This window comes from Bos taurus, chromosome 22, assembly GCF_002263795.3.
Source record: "Bos taurus isolate L1 Dominette 01449 registration number 42190680 breed Hereford chromosome 22, ARS-UCD2.0, whole genome shotgun sequence".
In the NCBI taxonomy this organism is placed as follows: Eukaryota; Metazoa; Chordata; class Mammalia; order Artiodactyla; family Bovidae; genus Bos; species Bos taurus.
Window position 1 is genome coordinate 16,964,484 of NC_037349.1, and position 19,782 is coordinate 16,984,265.

Consider the following 19,782-nt stretch of genomic DNA (forward strand, 5'->3'; position numbering starts at 1 on the left):
AACCACTTGAGCCCAATTATTTCCCATCCCTGAGGGATAGAGCCTCCCTTTTCATCCCTTTGCCCTGGCAGAAGGCAAGAACCAAGAATTCCAAACAGACCATTTATTTTCTAAGAATCAATATATTTTCTTCCTTTGAAATAAATACAAACCAGTTTGAAAGGTCGGGGAATCTATGGGAAGAAGGGAAGTGGGGACAGGCCCCAGTCTTTTTTTTTTAGTACCAAATGACTCTGGCGCGACCCGGAAACGCAGTTACAAATGAGAATAATTTAAATTCTCCGCTAATTACAGTATTTACAACAGCAGGGGAGGGGGTCACCTAGTGCCCCTCTTCCGGGCTGGACAGACATCAGTCCCACTGCTAGGCTGGGCGGATGCCCGCTCACCACACCACCTCAGAGGCCTTAGGCCACTAGGCAGTTAGGGATTCTCCCGGCACGAGTAGGCAGAGGTGGTGGGATGGCCTGTTTTACACAGTGTCCTAACCTTGGCCTACCACCCTGCGCTACAATGCCGTGAGGTCTCTGGAGCTTTCTGGCCTGTGGGACCTCCCCTCTCATTGCGCAGAGCCCCCAGGGACCCTTGGAGTGTTCTGTACAGTCCAGCTGCACTCAGGGCGGGAGGGACCTCCCCCACCCAGCTTCCCCTGAGACTGGCCCCAAGACCAGGAATGAGTCAGTGCAGAGGCCGGTGCCACTCCAGGACAGTGAGCCAAGGGGAGGAGAGAGGCGGCAGGGCACTGAAGGCTGGGCCGTGCTGGGCAGCGTCAGTCGCTGTCGCTGGTCTCGCTGCTCTGCTCGCCCTGCACCTTGCTGCGGTGCTGCAGGGCCCTGTGGTAGGCTATCTGTACTGACTTGCGGATGTTAGATTTCCGGCCCTCCAGCATCTTCTCCTTGTCAAGGTCCTGGTTCACGCCCAGAGGAACTAGCTTAGTCCTGGGTAGCCACTGCCTGTAGGATGAGACGAGGATCAAGTAAGTCATCTCTTATCTCTGGGAGGGCAACAAGCACCAGCCTCCCTTACTTGTTGCTTCCTTCTGAAACTCCTAAGTGCCCATTCTGGGCCAGGCTCTGGTGGGAGTTACAGAAACCGAGAGATGCAGTCCCTGCCCTCCAGGAACTGCTCACAGGCTAGTGATGAAAATAGCCCAGTTGACAGTCACACCAGGGGATAACCACAGGGCATTTATGAGTGCAAAAAGGAGCCCTGACCTAGCCTGAAATAGATACCTTGTCCCATGGGCTACAGGCAGACTTAACTGACATTAGATATCTTCCGCAGACAATTAACAACAACAATCGACTACGCTTGTAAGTGTGACAGAACAGGGGTTCAGAGACCCAATGATTATGTCTGCTTTATCCCCCACATCTTGTTACCATGGAGGCAGAGGTGGGAAAACTAAATCTAGAAGCCACCTTAGTCTGGGTGCAGAGCCGCCCCTACATTTTTCACAGTCACTTGTGGTCCTGTTTTCTAGCTACAGCTGTTTGTCAGCTGCTACCCACTCAGTCTCTCAGACTCTTGGTCAACACAACCCTTTTGCTCAGCGATCTAAGTCCCTCCCCCACTGATTTATGATCGCCCAGGCGGCAGTGCTGGAGTTTCCTGGCAGCCTGCCCCCAGTGGCTGGGGCTGCGTCTGTGGCTCTGAGTCACATCGACTGCTCCCCTCCTCCCTTACCAGGTTCTCTTGTTGTCAAAGAAGAGGACGAGGTAGAGATGCTCTCGGGCTTCTTGGGTCATCTGTTCCCCAAGTTTCAGCACCTCCAATGGGGGCACAGGGATGGGAACCCCATGGTGGAACATACCTTCCCGGGGCATCTTTGGATCAATGATCTAAGGGTGTAATAAGATCTTGGTTAGTTCAGTCTCCTCCTTCGCCCAGGCTTACCCTATCCAAGAATTTGGAGACTACCTCTAAAGTGGGGACAGAAAAACATAATCGTCTAACTAGGGTTGCAATCCTGACCCTCAGCTTCTTCCCATGCTGAACTATTTCAGAGCCCAAGAGGTAAAGGGAAGAGAAAGGGACAGATGGAGAAACTAATGAGGGACCTCTAAGTGACTATCTGCTAAAGACTCGTGTGCTCTGCAGCTCAGCAGAGAGTAGGTCGTCTGCTGCTTTTGAGTGTATGTCTTGGGGCTGGAAGACAAGGGGTATGACGAGAAAAGCAGAAGCCTACCAGAGCTGGGTACGATGGATACCCTCGGCATTTGGCCCACACCAGGTCCAGAGCGTCCAGGGGGGAGTCCTCATCCTCTGATAGCCAGCCAGCTCCCCGGCCCAGACTCTTCCTTACAACTTCACAGGAATGGGAGAGAGGGGACGGATCAGCAGCCAGGGGTCTGGCAAGGCCCTGACACCAGGCCCCCAGCATCCCTGGCTTTGGGCGGGCGTACTTACTGCTGTGGCCCACGCCGCGGCCAGTGCCCACGGAGTAGGCCTCATTCTCAGTGCCTGAGGTATCTTCGCTGCTGTCCTCTGGGAATGTGCCCCGAGAGAAGGAGGGCTTGCCCCGGCCTTGTTTTGAAGGCGTTGTGCTGTGGACAAAAGGGATGCTCAACTCAAGAGGAGGGCGAGAGTGGGAAATGGCATGGTGGGTGTCTTCTTTTGGCCCCTAAGGTCTAAGACTTTTGGAAAGCAGAGGCTAATTGAATAATTTCAGACTCAAGTGCCCTTAGGGATTTGGGGGTGATCTGACTGAAGTGGGCTGGATACAGCAGTAGTGATGAGTGTACGCCCTATCTTAAGGCAACAGTGGTCAGAACTGCTAGGTCTGATTTTTAAAGGGAATACAGAAACTGGGAATTTTATGTGGCACTTCTGGGTTTGTTTTTTTAAATATCATGCTGGCCAAACAAAATATGTCTGTAGGCCAAATCCAGGTCACCATGAATCAGTTTATGTACTCTGTTCTAAGTGAAAAGTGAAAGTGTTAGTTGCTCAATCATGTCCAATTCTTTGCAACCCCACGGACTGTAGTCTGCCAGGCTTCTCTGTCAATGGGATTTCCTACACAAGAATACTGGAGTGGGTTGCCATTTCCTTCTCCAGGGGATCTTTCTGACCCAGGGATCGAACCCAGGTCTCTCACATTGCAGGTGGATTCTTTACCATCTGAGCTACCAGGGAAGCCCTCTGTTCTAAAACATGAACTTAACCAAGGATGGTCCCCTCTAATTCATTATGGTGACAGTCTCATCCATTCTATTTATTTTGCAGAGAACCTTTGGTCTGAGCCCTCTTAATCTAGGTGGAGATGGCTGCCACCACACTCCCCACAGGGAAATTTGGAAGGCCATCCTGGAGGCAGGTTTAAACCAAGAGGGCTGGTACCTGGTCCGGTCGGAGGCAGCACTGCTGCTGCTACTGCTGCTGGATTCCGAGTCTGAGCTGCTCCGAGGAAGGCTGCAGTCATTACGATACACCAAGAAACTCTTCTTTACTGGCTGGTTTCCACCGCTGAAGCCATTGGCTGGTAAGTCTTGGTTGGGGGTGGTGGGGGGAAGGAAGGAATCAGTCAGTAAGATGCAGATCAGAGATCTACTGGGGGTAAGAGGGACTCAGAGCTTGGCTTTACGTTCTGTGCTGGAAAATTCCTCCAACCTCAGCCAGCAGAGCCAGCTCTGGGCAGTGTCCACCACAGCTGGCCACAGCCCTGCCCCACCCCTTGCACTTCCCTTGGCAGTTACTAGCCTTAGGACACAGTGGCTTAAAGGAGATTCCCCAAGGAGAATGAGAAGAGAAAAGGTGAAGTGATAAAATGAAGGGCACCCTGGATGGGAATCTGGTTGGGTTAGTGGCTCTGGGCTTCAGTTTCCCCATCTATAAAGTGAGGGGATTGAATGACAGGCTTCCTAAGGGCCCTTCTAGCTCTGATATATTATGGGCAAATGAAGGGCTAGGTGGGAGTTATACTGGGAAGGATGGCAGCTTCGCTCACTCTATTGGAGGGGCTGGGTGATGGTGAGGCTCACCCATTGGGGGGTCTTCTGTGGATTTATCACTGTCGCTGTCTGAACTCGAACTGGGCCGAGGGCTCCTACCCCGCTTGCGCTGACGTAGGGAGCCCATGATGGGGAGCTGGGGGGGCCCCACAGGACTGCCTCCGTGGCTGGGGGTCATCTGGCTCTCCCGGTTTTTGGGGGGCCGGCCCGGCCTCTTGGGCGGTCCAGCTGTCTTCGGGTTCTTTTTGGAGAACAGAACTGAGGTTCTCCTGCCCACCTCAAGTGCGGGGGTTGAGGACATGTTGGGACCCAGGCCTGGAGCAGAGAAAGAGAGAAGGAGAGTCGGTGAGGGGCCTGAAGTGGGAAGGGAGTCTGTCTACGGTAGACCCTGGGGATATAGGACATAACTTCAGCTAGAGTAGGGGAGATAGTTTTGGGGGCAGGGAGTTGGGAACACTGTCTCTCACACAAATAGCCAGAGAGAGGCAGCTAAGAGGCCCCTGAAGGGGGAAGGAGGGAGAAAGTGCAGCTAGCTGAGCAGGAGGGACCTCTGCCTGGGGGTCTGGCAGGGGCTGAGTGTGTGCTGCAGAGTCTCAGTCTGGCTGGCCTTGGGGTCCATCATGCCATGGGGTTCAGACCTTTGCTTGTCTCCTGGCTGCTGCTCTCCTCGGCGGCACTGTCTGTCTGCCCGTCCTTGTCACAGGCTGCTGGGTGGGGTGTCATGCCGCCCCGGCTGGAGGGGCCGTGTCGTTCAGGCCCATCCCGTCCCGTCTCCCGCTGGTGGGCAAGCTTCCTCCGCAGCGCCGTCATCTCTTTCTTGATCATCTTGGCGCGCCGAGAGCGGCCCACACTCTGCTTGCTGGCGTTCACCTCATCCAGCCGTTCAAGCAGCAACTTGAGCTGCTCTTCCACTGGCAGGTGCTTCTGGTTCTCTAGCAGGACCAGCCGCTCTTCCTCTGCTGCAGGGGGTGGGAACAGGGGATGAGAGGTCAGTCTCAGGGCAGCCCTCTGGGCCCCGTGAACCTGGGCAGGCAACCAGAAAGTCACTCTTTTCCCTTCCACTTCTCACCAGGAGCAGCTGTAAAATAGTAGCACCGAGATGCAGAAAGGTGGGGATTGCTCTCCATTCACCCAGTCTGGCTTCGAGAGCATTCCTGGGGCTAGCGTGCCACTGCTCAGACTAGCTGCTTCCTGCCTACACTGCCTGCTCCCAGGAGGGGACTTTTGGAAAGCTGTTCATCCCTGGCATTGGCCTCTACGTGTATGTGTGACTTATCACCCACCATCTTCGGTGTGGTGTGGGGCCTCGTCTCCAGTCACGCTGGGGGGAATATGCATGCCCGTCTCAAAGTCAATGCCCATTTTTTCTGCCTGGCGCCGGGCCTGGCGGAGCACCGCGCCACCCTGCTCACGGAGCCGCACTGCTGCCCGGTAGAAGATGGTATCCTTGGCATTATACTTGAGGCAGTTGCTGACGATGAGGTTGAAGTCCTCCTCAAAATCATCAAAGTTCAGGTAGCGGTAAGCCTCCAAGTTCTGCTTCATGGTGAAAAAGTCCATAGGCTTTTTGATGTGGTCGAGGTAGTCGGGTACCTGGGAGAACACGGGAGGTGTAGCTCAGTGGAGGTATGTTCCTCATCCCCCCTGAACCCCTGTTCCTAACAACCTCCCTTGAAATGCATCCAGCAATCTCCTGCTCCTACAGTCAGAGGCAGGCATATAGCGCAGGGGAAAAGAAAGCTGGATTCTAGTCTGGACTTTTCTAGTCACAAGCTGTGTGACCTTGGCAAGCCTCTTAGCCTCTCTGGGCTTTCTTTTCCTTGCTTGGAAAACAGTAATGCAATTACAGCCGAATCCTAGAGCCACATGAGGTTTTAATAAGCAAATGGCTAGGGGGAGCCTCTGGAAGTAACACCACCCTGCATTCCTATAGCTCTTTTTACTTATCAGTAAGCCATGTAAGGAGGCTGCTGCCTCAGGTCTCTCATTTTATACCTTTTAGAGAGAAGAGTCTGCCAGTCAGGACCTAGGGCTTCAGAGATGGTTCTTTAGGTGCTGAGCCTTCTAAATTCTCCGTTCTAGGGTTCAGCACCCGGAAAGTGTCTTCCTGCCCTGGGCTTATTCACTTGGCAGACTCAGTCCCTGCCTCTGGGGAAGGAGTGCAGACTGCCTCCCATTCTGGGCCCTTGAGGTACGACAGGGACAAGACAGAGTCCAGGTGATGCCTGTGGTTCCGGTTCATCCCGGAGCCCCAGAGCCACCAGCCCCTCTCTTCATGGTCCCCTCCTAGCCCCTGGCCCAGACCTGCGGCAAGGGTCCATCTGGGAGAGGAACAGAAAGAAGGTGGAGTGAGGGGAAGGGATTCTTACTTCGTCCAATTCGGTTACCTCAGACAGAGGGACCGGCTCGCTGAAGATGTTGCCTGTGTCCTTCTCTTGGAGCTGCTCCAAGGTTTTTCGAAGGAGGATGAGGAAGGGGGTCAGCTGCATCTCCATGGCGATCTGCTGGACCTTGATCTGCCACACATAAAGGCTCCATCAGCCAGGCCTAGGCTGGTCCCTTGGGGAGAGGTCTGGGGAGGTGGCTGTAGCTGGTGTGGGAACTCGCCTTCCTTCCTACCCCACACTGCTGGGTGCACTTCACTACTGTGGACTGCCCCTTCCTTGAACTCCTAGCACCAGCTACCTGCATCACATCATTCAGGAGTCCATTCATAAAACGCTCCTGTGACATTCTGCTTCTGAGGAGCCTGACAGCAAACTGAGCTCCAGGTTACCTGACTCTCAATTAGCTTTGCCGCTTCCCGGCCAGGGGAAGCACACTTTTCTGGGTTTTCTGTTTTCCTGGGTCTGTTTTCTCCACTATAAAAAAAAGCTGGTCCGGGAGCACTCACCGTCTCCCTTTTGAGTTTCTCCCGCTTGCGAATCAGCTCCACCAGCAGCCGTGCTCGCTCCAGGTCATGCCGAAGCCGCTGCCAGGACTTAAGCTGTTCTTTGAGGGCCCAGTTCTTATCCTCGGAATCTCTCTGAAGAGGCAAAAGGGGGATCAGGAGATGATGAGAGAGCCAGAGGCAACGAGAGCCCAGGAAACTTGGGTCAAAGGCAGGAAAACCAAAGCTGGGAGCAGTGATCTCTTGGTAGGCTTGCCAGCTAAAGTGGAAGCTCTGCAACCCACTGTGGCTGTTGAGCCCAGTAGAGTTGGTGCTCGGTATATGCTTGTTGTGAATGAAAGGATGAACACAAGGAATAATGCATGAAGGATAATGTGTAAGGATTTCATCCTTAGCCTGATTTGAGGTCTAGTTTAAAGGAACAAACAGCCCAAGCCCTCAGGCATTGGAAACTGCAGTCACAAATCTGTTCTTGGGACCTCCCTGGTGGTCCAGTGGTTAAGACTTCGTGCTTCCAGTGCAGGGAGCATGGGTTCGATCCCTGGTTGGGGAACTAAGATCCCACATGCTGGGTGGTACAGAAAAACAAGCCAATGATAAGTCTCTGTCCTCATCCCCCTGGCATTAGTTCCCAGAGCCCACAGGGAATCTGACATAGTACCCCGACTTGGTCACAGTTCCTCTGAGATTGCAGGTGGGTCTGCAGGCGACGCAGCAGCGGGACCCCATTCCGCGACTGCCTCTTCAGCGTCCAATAGCTGTGCAGCCTCTGCATGAATTGGCTCTTCCTTTGGATGGTCAGGCGGTTAGTGATTTTACTGAGCCTGGGAAACAGGAGAGCAAAGAGAGGAAAAACCTCGTGGGCCTTGATTTTCTCACAGAGAACAGGGGTCTTTGGTCCATGAGTTTCCGAGTGGGGCTGAATAGGGAATAAATCTATTGTCAAGAAGGCCTGTGACACTGGGCTAGGGCAAAGAAGAGCAAACACAGCTGGCTGTCAAGGGCACCTCAGGAGACAGGAAGCCAAGCTCCGAGTGCTAACTCTGTTCACCAGGGGGGTGAGTGAGCCTGGCCCCTAAGACTGCTTATTGTCACTGCAGCCCTGAGTACTAACTGACCCTGGGACACCCAACTTGGACTGAGTCTGGGAAGGTTTTAAGATGAAGTACTACAACATAGCAGTCAACTACTGGAAATTGTCTAGGTAGCACAAGAGTAAAAAGTAACTGATCCTCACAGCCCTCATCTGTGGCCATAACACAATTCCTTGAGCATTTCCTTCCCTCTTTTCCATTCTGTTCTCCCTTCAGAGTCAGACTGTTTCTTCCACTGTGGCTGGTGGCTACTCCATTGTCTTACTTCCTAACTTACACCACCCCAGCAATATGGAGGGCAGTTTCAAATACACCTGCCAAGTTGGCCAGAGAAGAGCTGAAGTCTCTGGTTCCTAACGTAAAAGTCAGGTGACCTGCTAGAGCTAATCTCTTTTGATATTAAAAACCATCACCACCTCTAGGTAGCTCCTGATAGGAAGAAGAAAACCCAAGCCTGTCACTCCACTCAGGGGACTGTCAGTCTCCAACAGGGCTTCTTCCCTCCCTGGCCCGCCCATCTGCTCCCCCGTACCTGTGTGGTGGAATGCAAGGCACAGACACCACAGGAGCCGCTGCCCGTTTCTCTGCCAGGATCTTCCGCGCCTTCTTCATCTTGATCCGGGACTTGGCCTTGGCCTTCTTGACCTTCTCTGAGCTCCAACTCTTACCCTCATCTTCCTCCTCCTCCTCATCCTCCTCGCCTTCACTGTGGGACAGGGCAGGCAGGCGGCGCGCTGAACCTGGGGGTGTGTGAATGTCGCAGTAGGCAGTCTTGCGGACGCTGAAGGAGGTGCCATTGGCCCCTGTCTCCCGCACAGGCTCCATCTTCATGTAAAGGCCAGCCTGTTGGGCACACGTCACGTGGAAGGCTGTGTAGCAGTTGGCCTTATGGCACTGGATGCAGGCCCCTGAGCCCCGCTGTTTGCAAATGTAGCAGGTCAGCTTCCAGCGTGCGGGCGGGATGTGCTCAATGCTGTCAATGGGCTCCAGGAAGACTGTGTTGGCAAAGCAGACCTCAGGGATCCAGAGGGCACACACCACATGGGCCCAGCGCCCATCATCTGTCTGCTTGAAGGCACCACCCTTGTTGGGGCACAGGGCGCAGTCCACAGCGCGGGAGGGTGACTGCAGGCAGCGGCGGCACAGCCACTGGCCCTCAGGGATGTAGGGGACACCGTAGCACTCCTGGTGCACAGCCAGGTTGCACATGTCACAGAAAAGGATGACATTGCTGTTCTGGCACTCGCCGTCATTGCAAATACAGCACACAGCATCCTCATCTACTAGAGCATTGGGGTCGCCTTTATTGTGGCTCTCAAAGTACGACTCCTTCTCCAGCCGGTCCATTAAGTACTCAAAGATCTCCTGCGGAATGGGACTCACACCCTCCGTCTTCCGCCGCTCGTTCATGATATCTAGCCAGATGTAGTCCTCCTCATCCATGTCGTACTCAACCTCCTCATCCAGCTCCTCCGCCGACTTCTCAATATACCTGCAGTGCACACAGGCAGCTCGGCATCAGAAGGTTGAGATTTCCCTCCCTTAAAGAACGTGGGTTACATCTGTGGAGCACTCACCCTGTTCCAGGCCCGTGCCTTGATGTATACGTGGTCTCATTCTAGCCTCACCTTTACTCCAGGCACCGTAAGGCCTGTCATCATTCTTGTTGTGCCGAAAAGGAAACCTAACGTTTGGGGCAGTGAATTCACCTGGGCCGGCTCTCTTGTGAGAAAGTGGAAGAGCTGGGATATGAACCCAGGCATGCCGAGCTCAAAGCTCACGTCCTAGCTGCCACACTGCCTCCTTTGAGATGCAGAGGCTCAGCAAGATCCTGAAGGGAGAAGGATGGGGCGGCTAGGACCCCTGATTGCAGTGGTCTGGGTGATGGTACAAAGAGTCGGGGGCAGGAAGGTCCTCAGTTTTCACTTGCCAATTTACATTTGTTTGAGTACCAGCCGGCTGTATCCTGAACGGAGCTGCTGTAGGTCTTCTCTCAGCTGGTGCAGCAGCAGCTCAGGGCTCCCTCAGAATCTAGGTACTCTTTGCTCTCTGGAAAGCCTTGGGAGATAACAGTCAGGATAGCTAATATTTACTGAGCATTTACTATGACCGGGCATTGTGCTAAGTTATCACAGTTATCTTCCTCACAGTCCTTGGGTCAATGTTCTTCTTGCCCTCACTTTATAGAGGAGGAAACCGGATGCTTTGGGAAGTTAAGTGCCCCACACAGGTGGTTCACACAACCAGGAAGTGGCAGAGCTAGGATTCAAACTCCACTCCACAGCACTCACTGGGCCCGCATGACTGCAGCCAGGGGCGGCTCTAGGCGCCTGGGGTACAGAGCAGGCTCCCCACTCCCCTGACGTGCACACTCCAGGTGGCCTGACTCTGCTATTGTAAAGCTACAGGGAGCAACGACGGAAAAGCACACCGCTTTGGCCTCTAACACACCTGGACACACACCTAACAGCCAGTTAGGTCCTGGCTCTGTTACTGTGGGATATCCAGGACATCCCTGCTCTTTTCTAAACTTCAGGTTTATGGATGAGAGAATGAGGATAATACCTTTCATTTTCTAAGACGTCAGGATTAAATGCAATTAATTAAAAATGAATGGGCTAAATCAAGTGGTACATAGCAGGCCCTAGATATATGTTAGTTCCTGGGCCTCCACTCTGCTCTCCACAAGGAAAATGCGACTCTGCGAGCTGCAGCAGGCCAGGCAAGCATAGGCTCTGGAGCTGTGCTCTGGGTGACAGCAGGCAAGTGAGCGAACCTCTCAGGGCCTTGGTTTCCACATGTGTAAAGTGGTGATCCTAACTTGAACCTCTTTCACACAGCTGTTGGAAACATTAGATGAGTTAATATAGGTAAAGTGCTCAGAACAGCACCTGGAGCAAGTAACTCAATAAATGTTAGCTTGATTATTAGCTTTGGTATAGCTCTGCCCGACCATGTCTTGCATTATAACTGTTTTCGTGTCTTAACCCCTGCACTACGTGGATAGAGGCAAGGACCATATCTGATTAACCACACAGAAAGAGGCAGTCAGTGTTGTTCATCTGAAAGACATTTTGAGAGTGGAAGGGAGGAGAGACTAAAGTACTGTGTCTGTCAGAAGCAGCTTCTTGCTTAGCCCTTCACCTTGTCCCCAGGGTGACTGCAACATCTTCATCCTTGAAAAAGGGTGTGGCTCAGGGCTAGTGTGAACCATCTGGCCCATTCCAGGCCTTGGCACCAGCTCTCAACCTTTTTCTGCCATGACATGCGTAACATTATGTGATGGTGCGCAGCACACTCCCACAGCACACTCAGATTACAGGCTGTGGCGCAGATAAGGTAGGCTGCGTGTCATGTGCGATTCCTGACACGCCAGCTGACACTCCACCCTCCCTCTCCCCCTCAAGAAAGTTTATCAGATGGGAGCAAGAGCCAGTGCTGTTGTTAAAGAGATGACCTCGAATCTTCTCACATTTACATAAAAAGTAAATCATTTCCAAAACAGGCAGTTCTGCTAAGAGTAGTAACAAATTACATGCAACACACCTCCCAACTGATTGCAGGGGACCAGCTGAGAGCTGCTGCCTGGAGAACAGATCTGATCCACAGGAGCAAAGAGTGACTCTGAGTGGAAGGATGAAGAAAATGAGCAGGAGCTAAGCTGTGCTACCTAAGGGAGCAGAGAGTGCTGAAGAATCATGAGGGGAGAGGGCGGGCCCGAAGAGGGGTCTATGTGTTGGGAGGTGGGCATGGCAGTGAGCACTAACAGATAAGAGAGACAGTGAAAAGCCAGAAGGACATGGAGCTGGACTGGACAGATGGAAGGATGGAAGAGAGGAGGAAAAGACAGGCTGGCATGTCAACAGGGGTGAGAGGAACGAAAATCACTTGAGTTCCCCAAATTTGCTTGTAAAGAACTGAGATTTAGTACCTACTATTGCACTTTTGGTAAAAACTACCTTTCACATAAAAACCTTTCTAAGAAGTCCTTGTCGGAGATCAGGCCTTCTGATTAGCTGATACCAAAGATAGCTCCTTAACTAACTCACCCAAGTGCCCTCTTTGACTTGGATGCCAAGACTCTCAGAAAGAAGTCTCACGCTTGGTGTTTGTTCCATCCTTTAGCTTGGGTTTCTGAATGTGGTTACCACCATACTTCCCCCACTCCATTTTTTTACCTCATGTTGAAGGAATTTAGCCTTTTGACTGTGATTTTTATTAGGAGCCACTGTGACAAATTTTTGGAAGGAAGCAGATACTAAGAAACAGTTAAATCAAATAAAAGGGTTCTCAGAGGAGTATGAAACATTGGTGATGAAAACACTGCTTCTGCATGCCAAAGGATGGGTGACAGTAACTGGATAAGCAATGGGGAAATTACTTATGCAGATTTACAAACAGCTTTTAGGACTCTATGAAGTCAGTGTCCCTAGTCTTCCACATTGAGGCTAGCAGAGGAATATTATATCTGCACTGCAGATGGGGTCACTGGAACACCAAAAGCCAGACAGATGCCTTTCCCAAGGTCACGGTGATGGAGTAGAAAGGGTCAAGATCAACAGATGGGACCCTTTGATACTGTAGAAATAGTGCCGCTTTGGAGTCAGAGGAATATGGGTTTGAATCCCAGTTCAGCTATCTACTGGCATGTGACTGCTCATAAGTCTGGTCCTTCTTCTGGACTGTGGTTTCCTCACCCATGAACAAAACCTACCTGAGCGAGTTGTGAGAATAAGACAAGGGAATGGCTATAAAGCGCCAGTGAGGGTCCGGCATGTGGCAGTGTACAGGAACTGCCATCACCGCTAGCTGGGGCACGTCTGCCTTGGCAGGGCCAGTGTGTTGCTGCTATGCTTTACCTCTGCCATTTCCTATCTGTTGCTTGTCACCTGTCTTTGGCTCCTAAGCCCTGCTTGACCAGTTTTCCAGAGTTGGGAGGCGGAGGTGGCCTTACCGGTAATAGGAGGTCGGCCGGGGCGGGGCATCAGGGGTATCTTGCTCCAACTCCCGGTAGACCACCTCTGGCAGCTTGGGAGTGGTGCTCGCAGAAGCATTGTGGTGGTGGTGATGGTTGGAGTCCTTGCGTTTCTCCTTGTTCTTATGCTTGCCTGACTTGGGAGTAGCGGCCGGTGTCTCAGTGTTCTCCTTATTGCTGCCGTTCTCAGGCGCCTCCTCGGGGGCCTCCTCATCCTCAGACACCACATCCAGGTTGTCAAAGATGCTGATGCGGTGCACGCGGCCGTGCAAGTCCACTTCCACCATGCGCTGGGCCTGTGCGTAACTCATCACCTCACGGCTGGGTGACTGGGATACCTCTGAGGGGCTGGGTGACTGCTTGTTGGCTGGGCGTGACTGGCGCCCCTTCTTCTTGTGCTTTCGGAGTGGAGTCTGCTGTGGGGGTGGTGGGTTGTCATGGTCATAGTGGTACAGATGGTACTCGATACCACTGTAACTCTTGTAGACCTTGCGGCAGGTCTCCACGGGGCACTCATAGGGTGGCTTAGTTGCCCGCAGGTTGTGGCAGAAAGTCTTCACGTCAAAGTCCACCCCCATGCTGTCACATCTAGAATGTACAGATCAGTTAGCGTAGGCCCGGGCCACCCACTCCACTCTCTCCAGCCCTCCCTCTCCCCAAGGGTCCTGGCCAGCCAACCTCTACAGCAGATCCAAATGCCATCTCCTCCACACCATGGCCATGGTCTTGGTATTATTACCTCTTGTCTGATCATCCTGCCCTATGTCTCAGTTCTAGCTTTTTCTCATATAAATGTGTCCAGAATGATCTTTCTACCAAGTAGAATTATTCATATCAGTGTTTTGATTGGAACCCTCCTGATGCCCCCCACTGATTTCAGGATAATATCCACATTCCTTATGATGACAGTCATGGTGTTCCTTTCATTCTGTGGCCTTAGTCTTCCTTTCTAGATCCTTCTTTTCACCAATTATAGCTGTATTTCTGTCTAACCAGGGCAACTTGCCATTCCCTGAATGTTACCAACTCTCATTCCCGCAAAATGATCTCTATTTAGAATGCCTTCCACCCTCCCTGATTAGTGAGCTCCTACTCATTCTTCAAAACATGGCTCAAATGTCACTTCTGTTATGATTTCTCCGTCTATCTCACAGAAAGCTGTGTTTCCACAGCATTTCATCCTCACCTCCACCACAGCACTCACCACACTGAAAGTTCTCTGTCTCTTTCCACTAGACTGGGAGCTGTACAGTGCAGACACCAGAGCCTACCCACTTCCATAGCCCCAGAACCTGGCATGCAATATTGTTTTGGCAAATGAATACATAATTTGTTGAATAATAGCTAAAAGAAGATTAGGGACTGAGACGGATGAAGGCTAATGTCAGCCCATGCAGAAGTTTGAATCGGTGGCCAAAATGATTTGGTCCTGGACTCCAGCAGAAATAAATGGATGACAGAAAAAATCGGTGACTTTCTAAGGCCTCTGGGGTAAGCCTATGCCCTGGCTCTGGGGATGACACCAGGCCTTAAGAGTATAAACAGGAACATGGCAGTGCAGCACACTCAGCTCCATGCTGGTCCTTAGAGCCCTCCCTTCCTTCTCTCCAGTGTTCCTGGGTGAGTGGAGACAGCAGATGGCACCAGCCCCCAGGAAGCCCAGCTTGGTCAGAGACTGCCCCAATTTCTCCAGGCCTAGCTGGATTCAACAATTTAACTATGGGCTGGGCACCATTCCAAGCAAAGCCACCCTGAGCTCCCTAACTAACAAGAGTTCTTCTCCTGTGACTTAACCCAGCCAGTGAACTGCTCCAGCCACTCTGTCCAAGCCCCAGATTGCCATTTCGTTAAAACTACTTAAACTGCCCTTACTTCCTACCTGTGGCTATCTTTAAACAAACCAATCAGAAGCACAAACTCTGTTTCAATGAGTCCCTGGTGAAGGCTGCAGCTCTGCTGCCCTAGCTCCCTAAGCAGCACAGAGCCCCCGGCAAATGTTCCGCTGGGACTCAGCAGCAGATGCACAGAGAAGAGACACGGAAACTTAGACCTGAAAGTCCGTGGGGAGGGCCCCAGGCCCTGGGGTATGACGACCGCATCTGCCCAAGGCTCTCAGGGGACTGGAGGAAGTAGGGGGCGGAGGCCAGAGGGATCAGGCCAGGCCCAGGCGGTGCCCGCAGCCCTCTCCCGGATGCGGCGACGTTTCCCCTTGATCAAAGTGTACAAGTTGAACAAGGCTCTCCTCCTGCCATTGACCCAGGCAGCCCCGAAGGGATACACTGTAGCCCAGGGATGCGGGCTGGGGGCGAATGCACTGTCAGTTCTTCCGGCTGGGGTGGCCCGACCCTCGGGCCGGGCAGTTTCAGTGCGTGCCCCACGAAACTAGCCTACCCCTTCCCGGCTTGCCACTCCCGCCCTGGTCCCTGGCCCGCACTCACCGGCCACCTCGAGTCCGGGCTCATCGCCGGGGACGCCCGCCGGGGCTCCGACCCCACTTAGGGAGGCCGGCGGGGAAAGACGGGTCGGGGAGGGAGAGCCCCAATTCCGGAGACTGCAGACCACGCCACCCCGACCCCCTGCCGCCCCACGCTCTGGCCCGGCTCCCTGGGATTCCCGCGCTGACCCCTGCCGCTCCCAGTCCCGCCGGCGCCCGAGCGTCTCAATTCCGGCGGCCGCCGCCCCTTTCGAAGGCCCCTAGGTTGCCGAGTCTCGGGACCCGGCGCCACCGGAACAATGGAGGCTCCTGGAGGCAGCGCGGGGACGGCGGCGGCGGAGACGGTGGCGGCAAAGGCAGTGGCAGCGGCGGCGGCAGCAGCAGCGGCGACGGCGTCTGCGCAGGGTAAACTCGGCGCCGCGGCACTGCCGAGCTGCACTTTCGCCACAGATCCCCGCCCGCCCGCTGAGGCTCGAGAGGCCATTCTCTGGGATTCGGAAGGGCCCCTGGACACCTTACAGGGCTTTTCTAGCGCCTCCATCTAGAGTTGGGTTTCTGGATACAGAAGTTATGACACTCGGGATCCGGAGTTGTCGGGCCGTTTGTAGCGAATCTGCCGACACGGACGATGAGCGCGGGACTGGGCGTAAGGAGCCCGCCCTTCTCCCTTCCCCCTCTGCCTCTCCCCCCGCCTCCCTCCCTCCTGCTGGCGCCGCGGCTGCGGTAGGGACCTGGCCTTGGTCTCCGAGGAAGGCGGCGAGGCGGGGCCGGAGCCTCGGGGCGGGGCTGGGGGCAGGGCCAGGAGCAAGAGGGACGCGGACTGCAGCCTAAGGGGCACTGGGAGTTATGGGTAGTGGCGGGGCGGGGCTGGAAGAGAATAATCCAATCTATGGGGCGGGGTTTGCGGGGAGTGGGCGGGGCTGTCTGTAAAGCAGGCCCCAGTAAGGAGAATAGGGACTCAACCGGGGGTGAGGGGTGGGACTAAACAGAAGAGGGGGCCTCAGAAAAGAAAGGGCGGGGCTTTGGATGGGCCTGGAACTTGGAGCTGGGCTGGGGAGAGGATAGAGCTGGGAAAAAACACGCGAGGCTGAAGGGAAAGGGCGGGGCTTGGAAAAGGTAAAAGGGCAGGGCTGGAGCAAAGGTGTGGATCTGAAAGTAGCGGCCTGTTTGGGGGCGGTGCAAAATGCTGGTTGGGTGTAAAACGGACTGTGTAAGTAAAATAAGATTCAGATGCTGGAACCTTGTAGGTAGGCGGGGAAAGGCTACATGATGTCAAAACAGCTACTTTTAATGTGACTGGGTCACTTAGTAGCCATGTGAACTTGGGCAATTTGTTAAATTCTTCCTACCTCATATTGCTTATTTGTAAAGCTGAACTCGACAACTCTATTGTCAGTTTTGGGGGGCTTTTGACAACTTGGGTGCCAAGAAGAGTCTACTTGTAAAACAGTACTTGTTGCTTAGCCTGTCCAGTTTTGCCATCAACGGGGAGCGTGAGAGGGTCTGCCAGGGTTCTGGGGCAAAGCCTAAAACGCCTGGAAACTTCTAATTTATCTTAGTATAAAACTTGCATTCGACCCACTATAAAGTATATGTTTTCATATACAATGTCTTCCCCTAAGATCAGATCAGATCAGTCGCTCAGTCGTGTCCGACTCTTTGCAACCCCATGAATCCCAGCACGCCAGGCCTCCGAGTCCATCACCAACTCCCGGAGTTCACCCAGACTCACGTCCATCTAGTCAATGATGTCATCCAGCCATCTCATTCTCTGTCATCCCCTTCTCCTCCTGCCCCCAATCCCTCCCAGCATCAGAGTCTTTTCCAATGGGTCAACTCTTTGCATGAGGTGGCCAAAGTACTGGAGTTTCAGCTTTAGCATCATTCCTTCCAAAGAAATCCCAGGGCTGATCTCCTTCAGAATGGACTGGTTGGATCTCCTTGCAGTCCAAGGGACTCTCAAGAGTCTTCTCCAACACCACAATTCAAAAGCATCAATTCTTCAGTGCTCAGCCTTCTTCACAGTCCAACTCTCACATCCATACATGACCACAGGAAAAACCATAGCCTCGACTAGACGAACCTTTGTTGACAAAGTAATGTCTCTGCTTTTGAATATGCTATCTAGGTTGGTCATAACTTTCCTTCCAAGGAGTAAGCGTCTTTTAATTTCATGGCTGCAGTCACCATCTGCAGTGATTTTGGAGCCCAGAAAAATAAAGTCTGACACTGTTTCCCCATCTATTTCCCATGAAGTGATGGGACCGGATGCCATGATCTTCGTTTTCTGAATGTTGAGCTTTAAGCCAACTTTTCCACTCTCCACTTTCACTTTCACCAAGAGGCTTTTTAGTTCCTCTTCACTTTCTGCCATAAGGGTGGTGTCATCTGCATATCTGAGGTTATTGATATTTCTCCCAGCAATCTTGATTCCAGCTTGTGTTTCTTCCAGTCCAGCATTTCTCATGATGTACTCTGCATATAAGTTAAATAAACAGGGTGACAATATACAGCCTTGACGAACTCCTTTTCCTATTTGGAACCAGTCTGTTGTTCCATGTCCAGTTCTAACTGTTGCTTCCTGACCTGCATACAGATTTCTCAAGAGGCAGGTCAGGTGGTCTGGTATTCCCATCTCTTTCAGAATTTCCCACAGTTTATTGTGATCCACACAGTCAAAGGCTTTGACATAGTCAATAAAGCAGAAATAGATGCTTTTCTGTAACTCTCTTGCTTTTTCCATGATCCAGCGGATGTTGGCAGTTTGATCTCTGGTTCCTCTGCCTTTTCTAAAACCAGCTTGAACATCAGGAAGTTCACGGTTCACATATTGCTGAAGCCTGGCTTGGAGAATTTTGAGCATTACTGTACTAGCGTGTGAGATGAGTGCACTTGTGCGGTAGTTTGAGCATTCTTTGGCATTGCCTTTCTTTGGGATTGGAATGAAAACTGACCTTTTCCAGTCCTGTGGCCACTGCTGAGTTTTCCAAAGTTGCTGGCATATTGAGTGCAGCACTTTCACAGCATCATCTTTCAGGATTTGGAATAGCTCAACTGGAATTCCATCACCTCCACTAGCTTTGTTCGTAGTGATGCTTTCTAAGGCCCACTTGACTTCACATTCTAGGATGTCTGGCTCTAGGTCAGTGATCACACCATCGTGATTATCTGGGTCGTGAAGATCTTTTTTGTACAGTTCTTCTGTGTATTCTTGCCACCTCTTCTTAATATCTTCTGCTTCTGTTAGGTCCATACCATTTCTGTCCTTTACTGTGCCACTCTTTGCATGAAATGTTCCTTTGGCCTTCTTTCCCTAAACATCCTAATAAAATTGACACTCCAGGAAGAGATTTGCAGGTTAACCTCTTGGCCTCTGGAGCCAAACTGTTGGGTTCTGTTCAATACGTGACTTAACCTCTCTGAGCCTCAGATTCTTCATGTGCAAAAGATAACACAGTGCTTATCTCACAGGATTGCTGTGAGGATTAAATAAGATGATGCATGTAAATTACTTATCAATGTCTGATATGTAGTGAATACTCAAAAAAAATGGGACTTCCCTGGTGGCTCAAATGGTAAAGCATCTGCCTACAGTGTGGGAGACCTGGGTTCGATCTCTGGGTCAGGAAGATCCTCTGGAGAAGGAAATGGCAACCCACTCCAGTACTCTTGCCTGGAAAATCCCATGGACAGAGGAGCGTAGTAGGCTACAGTCCATGGGGTCACAAAGAGTCAGACATGACTGAGTGACTTCACTTCACTTCCCTTCACTCAAAGAAAATATCAGCTTTTTAAATTATCCTCACTCAAAAAACTTGAACTAGACCCATGAGAGCAGATGCTCAAACTACCGCACAATTGCACTCATCTCACACGCTAGTACAGTAATGCTCAAAATTCTCCAAGCCAGGCTTCAGCATATGTGAACCGTGAACTTCTTGATATTGAAGCTGGTTTTAGAAAAGGCAGAGGAACCAGAGATCAAACTGCCAACATCCGCTGGATCATGGAAAAAGCAAGAGAGTTACAGAAAAGCATCTATTTCTGCTTTATTGACTATGCCAAAGCCTTTGACTGTGTGGATCACAATAAACTGTGGGAAATTCTGAAAGCGATGGGAATACCAGACCACCTGATCTGCCTCTTGAGAAATCTGTATGCAGGTCAGGAAGCAACAGTTAGAACTGGACATGGAACAACAGACTGGTTCCAAATAGGAAAAGGAGTTCGTCAAGGCTGTATATTGTCACCCTGTTATTTAACTTATATGCAGAGTACATCATGAGAAATGCTGGACTGGAAGAAACACAAGCTGGAATCAAGATTGCTGGGAGAAATATCAATAACCTCAGATATGCAGATGACACCACCCTTATGGCAGAAAGTGAAGAGGAACTAAAAAGCCTCTTGGTGAAAGTGAAAGTGGAGAGTGGAAA

The 19,782-nt window shown here is 52.0% G+C and overlaps 1 protein-coding gene across 6 annotated transcripts; it reads right to left on the reverse strand.

Moving 5' to 3' along the window:
• Positions 1 to 102: 102 nt before the first annotated feature.
• BRPF1 (bromodomain and PHD finger containing 1) lies at positions 103 to 15,441 on the reverse strand. 6 transcript variants are annotated; one of them, XM_005222506.5, is made up of 14 exons: positions 15,351 to 15,441; positions 12,892 to 13,500; positions 8,470 to 9,429; positions 7,505 to 7,667; positions 6,847 to 6,978; positions 6,341 to 6,469; positions 5,237 to 5,546; positions 4,592 to 4,912; positions 3,984 to 4,268; positions 3,343 to 3,490; positions 2,410 to 2,546; positions 2,189 to 2,307; positions 1,687 to 1,841; positions 103 to 953 (listed from the first exon to the last, which is right to left on the reverse strand). In XM_005222506.5, exons 2-14 carry the CDS (start codon positions 13,488 to 13,490, stop codon positions 770 to 772), a joined length of 3,642 nt encoding a protein of 1,213 aa, XP_005222563.1. In that variant the 5' UTR covers positions 13,491 to 13,500; positions 15,351 to 15,441; the 3' UTR covers positions 103 to 769. The 6 variants fall into 6 exon arrangements, with proteins under 6 accessions (XP_005222563.1, XP_005222562.1, XP_024838668.1 ...); XM_005222505.5 differs by having other exon boundaries at positions 6,323 to 6,469; XM_024982900.2 differs by lacking the exon at positions 3,984 to 4,268.
• Between the last annotated feature and the right edge of the window lie 4,341 nt (positions 15,442 to 19,782).